Genomic DNA, 10,450 nt, shown 5'->3' on the forward strand with positions numbered 1-10,450 from the left:
AGTGCTACAGCCGGCTGTTAATCAGTACTTCGCATCTCTTCTCGCTTCTTTTCTCTCTCCTTCAACTCATTAAAAATGTAATATTTAAAGTCTTACAGCCCGCCTACGTCATTCTATTATACTTGCTCTAAGTGCAAAGTGTGAAATTTCGTTGAACTAGCCCGACTATGAGTAGCTGACTGACAAAAGGGCTCGCTAACAAAGTAAAAGCAACTGGGCTAGGGCACCTCTCTGATTGGTCTTCCCAAACCACCAAGATAAATAAAAGTAAAATATAAGCAATTTCATAAATACTCCCTCCATTCTGAACTATAAGTCATGGTGCTCGCATTTATTCTAGATTTATTTTAGGATTTTCGGCAATACGTGTTTAGTGAGAGAAGACGTTCCCGTCGATTATAAGGCGCCTACGACGACTTCGTAAAATCTGAAGATGATATGCCGGCTCGGTCTCTGGAAGGTTCTCACAGACGTAGGGTGTGCGTGTGTGCGTTCATAGGGTGAGTGTATGCGCGTATATACGAGCGCTTGCGTCTGCATTGTGTTAGAAAAAAGTGTTCTAAATATTTTTCTAAATCGGATGTATATAGTTATATTTTAGTGTGTTTATTCACTCACTTTAGTTTGTACATAATTTATACTAAAATATCCAAAACATCTTAGAGCATCTACAACCACAAATAACTGATATGGGTTGCCAAATACCCATAGACAAGGCTGAGAGCATCCACGGAAAGTGACCTGCCAACCCCCAACTTGCACCTCCAACAACCATACTTGCTATTTCTCCAATAGCACTTCCCTACAAAATAATGGAACGCCAAGATCTACGTACTACCAGACTACCAAGTACACTACACGTCCTCGTCGTCGGAGATGTTGATGAAGTTCATGCCAGAGCCGCCGGCTTCGTGGTCATTGACGGCCGGGCGCACCACCAGCTCCTCGTCGGACTGCGTGTCAGCGAAGATCTCGTAGATCTCCACGTCCTCCTGGCGGAGGTAGCGTCGAGTGACCTCCACCTCCGCCTCCGATTGGATGGATTCGATGATGGCTTGCTGCTCTGTCGCCTCCTCCGCTTGCGCCACCTCGTACTCCGACAGCGCCTCAGGCATGCCGAAGCCCACAGGCGTCAACTCTGCCTCCTTCGCCTCCTCCTCCTCCTCCTCCTTTGCCTTCTCCATGGCGGCGTCCTCCTCCATGACCGCTCCCTCCTTCTCCGGCTCCGGCCCCGGTTCCAGCTCCTCCTCCTCCTCCTCTGTTTGCGGTGTACCCGGAGGCAGGCTGGCGGCGAACCGAGCCCCGCGCTTGGTCCGGATCTCCTCCAGCAGCTGCAGTCGGCCTCTGGAGTGAGCATGGCGTAGGTGGTGATCCTGCGCCTCGGCATGACTAGAGGCGGACGGATTGGAAGTGGTGGCGGCAAAGGGGAGAAAGGGAAAGAAATGGGGAGGGCTAGGGTTGGGTTGCTACCGTCCGGCTTAAATAGCCAGACTTGGTTCCACGGGCGACACACCGGAGCGGCGCCATGTGGCACTATGAATGCGTCCTCACCAACGAAAGGAGGAGGCGCCCGTCAAAACGCCGGTTTACGCAGTTGACCACGTGGGCCCTAGCGGCCAGTCTTACATGGCAGACGCGCATGAGCATCCCTATATCTGCCCCATATATGGGTCGGGTATGCAGGTTGCCGGTCAGTCTGGGCGTTTGGGCCGGATTCGTCATGTCCGGTTGGGAGGCGATTTCATGTTCGGGCAGCAACCGGTCAACCCGCCCCAGGTGTTTAGGGCGGAATTTGGGGCTTGAGATATAGATGCTCTTATAATAGTGAACGAAGGGAGTAGAAATTATGCTAGTATACTTGCACATTACAGAGTTTGATGTACACTTCAAAATATTTAAGTAGTGTGGTAAAAAGTGCAATTGCAGATTAAATATATATAGAAAAGGTACAAATAAGATAAATGGTCAATACAATTGAGCTTCCATAAACATTTGGTATACCTTTAAAGGAAGTGTGCAGGTGGATACTGAAAGTGCGACCGTAGAGGGGAACCAGCCAGTGTTTGGGTGATTGAAGGGTGGGGTTAAATCAAGTATGATAGCAAACTTAATAGTCCGTTTACATTACATTTTTCCGTATGTTAATAAGAAGGATGTGAAAAATAAAAGGAACGAGCTCTCACGCAAAAGTCTAGTACAAAAGTCTATCACTACACATGCTTCTAAACAAATATAATAGATATGAAGAAGGATGTAGAGAAAAGGTGAACAAAAATGCCAGTTTTATAGTAAACCTTATTAGTGATTATAAGTGATGGTCCATTAAATGGCAACATCATAAGAGTAATATATATAGTCAATAGCCGTATACATTATTAGTTGTACTCGTATGTTCAGCCCACAGGTGATCATACCTCAGATTTGACACTTTAGTGTCTTATTAATACAGAATATTCTTTCAGCGGAAGGTGATGTTTATTTTTTCAGTGAAAGGTGATTGTCAATTTTGAATCATGTTAGTGAGTGTGGTGCAAGTGTGTGTGTAATCGGTGTTTCTAAAAGCGACTGTCAAGTAAACAGAAAAAATCAACCACTATGATGTTGTTCGGATGTGCCTGTGCGTACGTGTGTAATAAATGAATAAATTGTGTACTAAGAACAGTTCATTCCGAAACAAGCACTATGGACAGTCAGTGATAAGCATAAGCTGACAGAGACATGTTTGACAAGGATCGATACCTCAAGAGTGTTTTACGAGGAGACGGCCGTATCCTCTCGTTTCTTAGCGACGCATCTTGCTGATAATAGTACGACGCATCTCATAAGTTTGGGATATATCCAAATACGCGACAAAATGTCACTTGTAACCGGTACACACCAACTGTTCAGGCCACACATTTTACAAGCAGCACAACTTTGCTGTTGTGTAAATACCAGGTTACAAATGATACACACAAAGGAACAAAAGTAGACTAGTAGCTATTTTACCCGATTTCCTTTCTCTTCCTTCATCTATGTTTAATTTCGCTTTCAAGATAAGGGCAGCCGAAGACCATTGTGAGGTCGTCAAACAGACTCCGGTCGCCGCCTGAGATTGATCGGATATCCTTTGAGGGTTCGAGTGGTGGGAAAGAAGACGAGCCTATCTTCCTCGGCCGCTTCCCAGCTGCCAAATTTATGCACAAAGAAGAAATCAAAGTGGCATCTTAGTTTGGAATTTCAATTGCAGAACATCTAGATCGTATAGCCACAAACAATGTAGAAACTCGAACTGAAGATGGATTACCTAAAGCGCATTACAAGATGATGGAGGAAAACAGAGATGACAACCCGAGCGAGCTCGTAGCCAGGGCACAACCGAGGTCCACCGCCAAAGGGAGTAAATAAGTTGGCCCCTACCTCGTTCTGAAGTTTGTTGTTGCTCTGCACCAGCAACAAAGTAAGTACATGGTACCACAAAATAGTACCCTTATGCAGGCATTTACTTTACTTTTCTACTAGCATAAGCCAAGATATAACAGAATACGATTGACCAACAGCACCGTAAAGGGTACCTGCCATCTCCATGGGTCAAACGTCCGGGCATTCTCATAGTGTTCATTGTTGAGGTGCACAGCTCGGAACGAAGCAAATATTTTGCAGCCCTTCGGGATAGTGTAACCTAATAGAATGATGAATAAAAACAAATGTTACACACACTAGGGAGTATTCCTGATCAAAAGGTTCTGAATACTTAAGTGTGGATTTACTGAAGTACCTTTAAAATGAATATCAGTGTTTGCTCGCCTAAATACCCCACCGATTATGTTAGCCACACGAAGTGTCTCATTTATCACCTGCGGAAGTGGCATTCCTTATTATGACGTGAAAAATCCCAGTGAGCTTAGATGTTATTGTCAACAAATGCGGCGGTATGTATGATATGCAGATCAACTTTAAGAAATATGGGGGCATTGAAATCATTACACATTGGGTGAAGGTCATTGACTTGTAATCGACCCACTCTAGGAGTTGATTTTCACCTTTCATCTTTGTCATATTTTCATGCTCTTCCTGTAAAATCAGCAAGACATTTTAGATTAACAAATCAGCAAGACATCTGTATTAATTGCACCTACATTGACACAGAATATCAATAGAAGCAATGATATAAAAGCATATGTATAAGTTTACTGACAACAACATCGGCTGAAGAGGTTCACATATTCAATCTAACTACGGTTCCTGGCTTTGTGGTAAGGATTCTCAGTTTTTGCTTATGTTGATAAATTTAGTCTCGTACGAGTAAACAAAAGAGGAGAAAGAGCAAACATGCTTTTGGAAGAAGTTGGTAGGATTTGTGTTCATAGCAGATCCATTCTTAGGTTACAAGCAGATAAAAGAATAAGTCAACATCACCCCTGTCTGAAACCAAGATGCTAACAGATCGCTACAAACGTAAACAATAGTCTTTTAGTTAACAAACTACTATCTGAATTAACAAAACTGTACTTGCCGGCACAGCAAATTTTCTCTTGGACAAGAGCAAACAATAGCCTCTGCATCAGTTGATGCACACAGCGAAAAGGTTTACCTAACCTAACTCCCAATTATAATAAGATATTATGAAATCGGTTGACGAATCCTAGCTAGTGTCCGACCTTATTTGACAGTACGCACTACCACACGTGCACAAGAATTGACAATTTACCAAACAAATCCTCATGATTCATTCCATACCTTGAGCTGTGCCAGCGCCGCCGGCGTCTCTGTGAGGAACTTGACGGCCACCGTCATGAGGACGGAGGTGGTCTCGTACCCAGCAACAAGCAGGGACAGGCAGAAGTCCACCATCTCCTCCTCCGAGAAGCTCCCACCCTCCGCCTCAAGAAGCTCCTCCACCATGTCCTTCTTCTCCCTCTTCCCGTCCATCTCCTCCTTCACTCCTTTCTCCTCTCCTCTCTCCTCCATCCTCTTCCTTATCACCTCCCTCAACGCTCCGGCCACCTTCTTCCTCGACTAGAGAAAATTTGATAATAGAATATAAATCAGTTACGAATTTGTGCAAACGCAATGTCCATACGAAGGGGAAGGGCTGAGGCAAAAGGATAAACACCTTGAGGGCCTGGCCGTAGGTGGTGAAGGGGAGGAATGAGGCGAAAGGGAAGGGGATGGAGAAGAAGCCGTCGATGAGCTTGACGTATTCGCGGCGGAGGCTCTCGGTCCAGGGCCCGGGCTCGATGCTGACGAGCTGCTTGACGGTGAGGTTGAAGGTGATCTTCTTTGCCTCGTCGAGGAGACGCACGGTGGCGGTGGGCTCCCACTGGCGCATGGTGGCGAGCACGAGGCGCTCGATGTGCGCGAGCAGGGGCTGCGAGGCGGGGCGCCCGAGGCGGGTGAGGGTGAGCGAGTGGAGGCGCTTGTGGGCGGTGCCCCGCGTGAGGAGCAGGGAGCGCGCGCCGAGGAGCGTGGTGATGGAGGAAGGGTAGCTGCAGCTCACGGCGCGGCCCTCGGCGGCGAGGAGGAGGCGGTTGAAGGCCGGGTCGGCGGAGAACACGGTGCGCTCGCCGAAGATGTGGGTGGTGAACACGCCCCCGTGCCGCGCCACGCGCTCGTCAATGAAGGGCTCCGGGTCGGGCGTCTTGTACGCGGAGATCAGCCGCAGCGTCTCGCCGATCAGGGGCAGCCCCGTGCTGCCCGGCGGGAGCCGCGGCCTCTGCTTCCGGACCCCGACCGCGCACGCCACAAGGAACCATCTGCATACCAACGCGGCGACGACGATGGCAACGGCGGCGGCGGCGAGCTGGAGCGCGCCGGCGTCCATAACTCGCCGTGGTAATGGCCGTGGCGGTGTGCGTTTTGGCTTTTGGTTGGGTGGGGGAGTGAGATTGGTGACTCTGCGAGAGGCAGAGGAGAGGAGGGATGTTTGGGGGGCTTCGCTTTTCTAGGTGGGTTTAAATAAAAAGGTTGGAGATGAGAGCTTGAGAAAAGGTGTCGAGTGTTAATTAATGGATAGAAAGACTGTGTGCTCTGGTCCAAAAGGGGAATGTATGTGCACTGTGGCCATGTTGCTGGGGACAAGGGATGTGCTAGAAAGATTTTGTTGTAAAAACAAATGAAATGCTATTTATTTATTTTTCAAATCCTTATTTAATGTTGGAATCCTTCATGCGAATGAATCTCAGGGCTGAACGAAATCAAATCATAGAATGAACTGTCCGTGAAACTATTTCACGCGGCTGACTTTTTTGTGTGACGCCCGACATGAAGGCGTCACACTACATTGTGCAACGCCTCACAGATAGGCGCTACACGCCTGGCCAGCGTTGCACCCCAGTCTGCCTAAAAATTGCTAAGTCATTGTGCAGAGCCTAAGAGCTAGGCGCTGCACTGTATAGTGTGACGCCTAGCTCTCAGGCGCTGCACTAGTGGTTGCACTATAAAATGAAGCAACCACTAGTGCAACGCCTAGAAGCTAGGCGCTACACTGTATAGTGTGGCGCCTAGCTCTCAGGCGCTGCACACTGACTTAGTAATTTTCGGATCACACGGGTGCGACGCTGGCCAGGCGTGTAGCGCCTATCTATGAGGCGTTGCACAGTGTAGTGTGGCGCCTTCGTGTCGGGCGTCACACAAAAAGGTCAGCCGCGTGAAATAGTTTCACGGACAGTTCATTCTGTGATTTGATTTCGTCCATAGGTCAAATTTGTCAAATTCGCCGAATCTCAGCTACTCTCTCAGTTTACAGGACGTGCGTGTACCCCTAGGTCGTCAATTTGACCAACCTAATACAAGTCATACATTACAAAAAATATACCAATATAAACTTCAGATGTTCTATTTTCAAAGGTATAATTTTTGGTTATATAGTTTATATTAGGGTGATAAAATTGACAACCTAAGTATACGCACAGGTCTTGTAAACTGAAATGGAGGGAGTACTCGCTCCATTCATTGTTTCTATCTCCGCCGCTTAAAAACATCTATCTCTATCTCTGCCGCTTGAAAATCTATATCTCTATCTCAATCTTAAAATATATATTAGTAATAATGTACGTGCAATGCACGTTTATATTAGGTAGGATATTAGTTACACGTTATATTAGGTAAGATATATCTGTTGCACTATTAAGATATCAATTATTTTTTCACGGGAATAGTAAGATATTAATTACATGGCAGATTTCAAGGGATAGCATTGAGTCAAAACGTGTTTATAACCAATGGCAGTGGTGGGTAATTAGAGTGTTAAACGTGTTCGGTGCTTAACATTGGAGCGATTTGAACCGCTAGATAACATGATTTGATGGTCGAGATGGTTTGGATCTTCCCATTTGGTTTTTTTATATTGGTATAGATATATAAGATTTTATGTATCTTTTTTCTCACGGCCCCTTCTTCCAATCTTCCCGGTATGATAATTAATCACCTTAATTTGTTTATTTTCTGAATTAATTTTATTTTAATTTACTTACCAAACTTCTCATCAACATATAAGGTAAATCATGGGCTAAATTTGATAAACATTTATTTACTTCAATGATAAGTGCCACACATGTCACGAAGCAATCCGTTTCTGGCATTTTTTACAACTAAAATTGTCACACAAAAAAAACTGAAAGTTGACATATAAAAAACTGACATGCTTCATGACTAGAGTTGCCATTCTCGCGTCACTAAATTTGCCATCAAACACGTTTGTGCCACACGTGTAGCATTTATCAGGTTCCTTTATTCACACAATCGTATTAGTACGGGCAGATAAATGACAAGCTAACGTAATAAAATATTTGTATCCTGATAGAATGCACATGCATCGTCTTAGTCTTTATTATTAAAACGGAGTTGGCCACGTCGCCTACCTCTTCCTTGTTTCTTCCCTCCACACACACCCCCTCCTCACGCACCCCTCCCTTCGTTGTTTTCTCTTGATTTTTTGATACTCCCAACCTATGCCACACAAAATAAAAATCAACATAAATGTAGTAATTTGGAATAATCTAAACCAAATCGGTACGTTCTCAAAATCACATCCTACAGTAACTCAATGAAATCAAATCAAATCGTATCTTTCGAAAATCTCAACTAAATCAAAAAATATTTACTTTCCCTATCCATACCCATATCAAATTAAATCTCACCAAAATATCAACCAAATCAAAACTATCCCTACTTCTCCTACCTATATTCAAATCAAATTAAAACTTATCAAATTCTAGAATATGGTGGATGCAAGGGATGTGTCGAATATAATTAGTGTTGAGCCACTATAATATGTATGCGCCCGTTGCAACGCACAAACAATTAGATAGTATATTATAAGTATTATAAGATGTTTAGGCTATTTCGATATGAACTACATACTGACTGAAATGAATGAATAAACACTAAACACATTTTTATATATTCGATTTAGAAAAGTTAGAACATCTTATAATAGTGAACTGAGAGAGTACATATGAAATTGTGATCCATGTTGGCGCGACTAGCGGATTTCCCGGATTGGTATTTGTCAACAAAAATATAGGTTGATCATAGTGGTTAGTAACTTGGACTAGTAACATCTTGATACGTCTCCAATGTATCTATAATTTTTTATTGTTCCATCCTATTATATTATCAATCTGGGATGTTTTATACACATTTACAAGCAATTACAAATCATTTTTTGGGACTAACCTATTAACTTAGTGCCCAGTGCCAGTTGTTGTTTTTTGCCTGTTTTTGGTTTTCAGAATATCAATATCAAACGAAGTCCAAATGCGACGTAACTTTTTGGTGATTTTTTTCTGGACATAAGAGACCTTGGAAGCTTTGGGAGGGGGACGAGCAGATGGAGCAGTGGCCCACGAGGCACCAGGGCGCGCCCTGGTGGCTTGTGGGGCCCACGTGGCTCCGTTTGACCTAACTCCGCCTCTATAAATTCTCTAAAATCGGAAAACCAACAGAGGAGTCCACAAAATACTTTTTCTTTGCCACAAGTTCCTGTTCTCGAGAGATCCCATCTGGAGGCCTTGTCCGGCACTCTGCCGGAGGGGGATTCAATCACGGAGGGGCTCTACATCAACCTTGTTGCCTTTTTGATGATATGTGAGTAGTTTACTGCAGACCTACGGGTCCATAGTTAGTAGCTAGATGGCTTCTTCTATCTATTTGATCTTCAATACAATGTTCTCCTTGATGTTCTCGGAGTTCTATCCGATGTAATCACTTTTTGCGGTGCGTTTGTTAGGATCCGATGAATTGTGAGTTTATGATTAGATCTATCCATGAATATTATTTGAGTTTTCTCTGAACTCTTTTATGCATGATTACTATAGCTTCGTATTTCTCTCCGATCTATTGACTTGGCTTGGCCAACTAGATTGATTTATCTTTCAATGGGAGAGGTGCTTTGTAATGGGTTCGATCTTGCGGTGCTCAATCCCAGTGACAGAAGGGGACATGACACGTATGTATCATTGCTATTAAGGATAAAAAGATGGGGTTTATTCATACGTGAGTTTATCTTGTCTACATCATGTCATCTTGCTTAAGGCGTTACTCCGTTCTTTATGAACTTAATACTCTAGATGCATGCTGGATAGCGGTCGATGTGTGGAGTAATAGTAGTAGATGCGGGCAGGAGTCGGTCTACTTGTCTCGGATATGATGCCTATATATGATCATTGCCTTGGATATCATCATAATTATTTGCTTTTCTATCAATTGCCAAATAGTAATTTGTTTACCCACCATATGCTATTTTCAAGAGAGGAGCCTCTAGTGAAAACTATGGCCCCCGGGTATACTTCCATCATATATTAAAAATCCTAAAAATACATGTTGCAATTTTACTTTATTTATTTTATTTTGTATTTTGGTTTGATCTATCTATCACCATACATTTAATCTTGCAAATAACCGCCAAGGGATTGACAACCACTTGTTCGCGTTGGGTGCAAGGATTTGTTATTTTGTGTGTAGGTGCTGCTAACGAATTGTTGTGTGATTCTCCTACTTGATTGATAATCTTGGTTTCATAATTGAGGGAAATACTTATCTCTACTGTACTGCATCATCCCTTCCTCTTCGGGGAAAACCCAACGCAGCTCACAAGTAGCACATGTTACTAGTCTAAGTTACTATTTTTATAGTGGGTAGTTGTCAGTGATATGGGGAAGGGGGCTCCCCTAGTTCTCTCGCATAAGCACGCTGTTTGAGCGAGGCGGTTGCTCGCGCAGAATTAATGTCCCCGATGGGAGCGGGCTCCAGGTTTTCCACCAATAAGACAAAGGTCACCTTCGTGGACGGGTGCGCTAGGGTGCCCCGTTCGAGGGGTGCATTTGGGATCTAGTTGGGGCATCCGTTACTGGTCCTTTGGATCCCTAAGGACCTCCGGGAGGTCCAGTACAAAGTTTGCGGTGCTCCCCAGCCGCTCCCAGACACGACGTGCTCAAAGGTGGCACCCGATACAATGCAGCCATGCCTT

General features: G+C 44.4%; 1 protein-coding gene across 1 annotated transcript; it reads right to left on the reverse strand.

Moving 5' to 3' along the window:
- Positions 1–2,798: 2,798 nt before the first annotated feature.
- Positions 2,799–5,997, reverse strand: LOC109745725 (3beta,22alpha-dihydroxysteroid 3-dehydrogenase). Its single transcript, XM_020304841.4, has 7 exons — positions 5,096–5,997; positions 4,720–4,998; positions 3,967–4,053; positions 3,758–3,836; positions 3,555–3,661; positions 3,287–3,423; positions 2,799–3,166 (listed from the first exon to the last, which is right to left on the reverse strand). Exons 1-7 carry the CDS (start codon positions 5,801–5,803, stop codon positions 3,067–3,069), a joined length of 1,497 nt encoding a protein of 498 aa, XP_020160430.1. The 5' UTR covers positions 5,804–5,997; the 3' UTR covers positions 2,799–3,066.
- Positions 5,998–10,450: the final 4,453 nt, after the last annotated feature.

The sequence above is a fragment of the Aegilops tauschii genome, chromosome 5 (assembly GCF_002575655.3).
Source record: "Aegilops tauschii subsp. strangulata cultivar AL8/78 chromosome 5, Aet v6.0, whole genome shotgun sequence".
Taxonomy (NCBI): Eukaryota; Viridiplantae; Streptophyta; class Magnoliopsida; order Poales; family Poaceae; genus Aegilops; species Aegilops tauschii.

Bases quoted from the DNA above. Each gene is read 5' to 3' on its own strand.
- LOC109745725 (XM_020304841.4), bottom strand. From the start codon at position 5,803: ATGGACGCCGGCGCGCTCCAGCTCGCCGCCGCCGCCGTTGCCATCGTC. The intron at 4,999-5,095 runs GTGTTTATCCTT...AATTTTCTCTAG, and splicing joins CCTACGGCCAGGCCCTCAAG to TCGAGGAAGAAGGTGGCCGG. The intron at 3,424-3,554 runs GTACCCTTTACG...TTGCTGGTGCAG, and splicing joins TTGACCCATGGAGATGGCAG to AGCAACAACAAACTTCAGAA.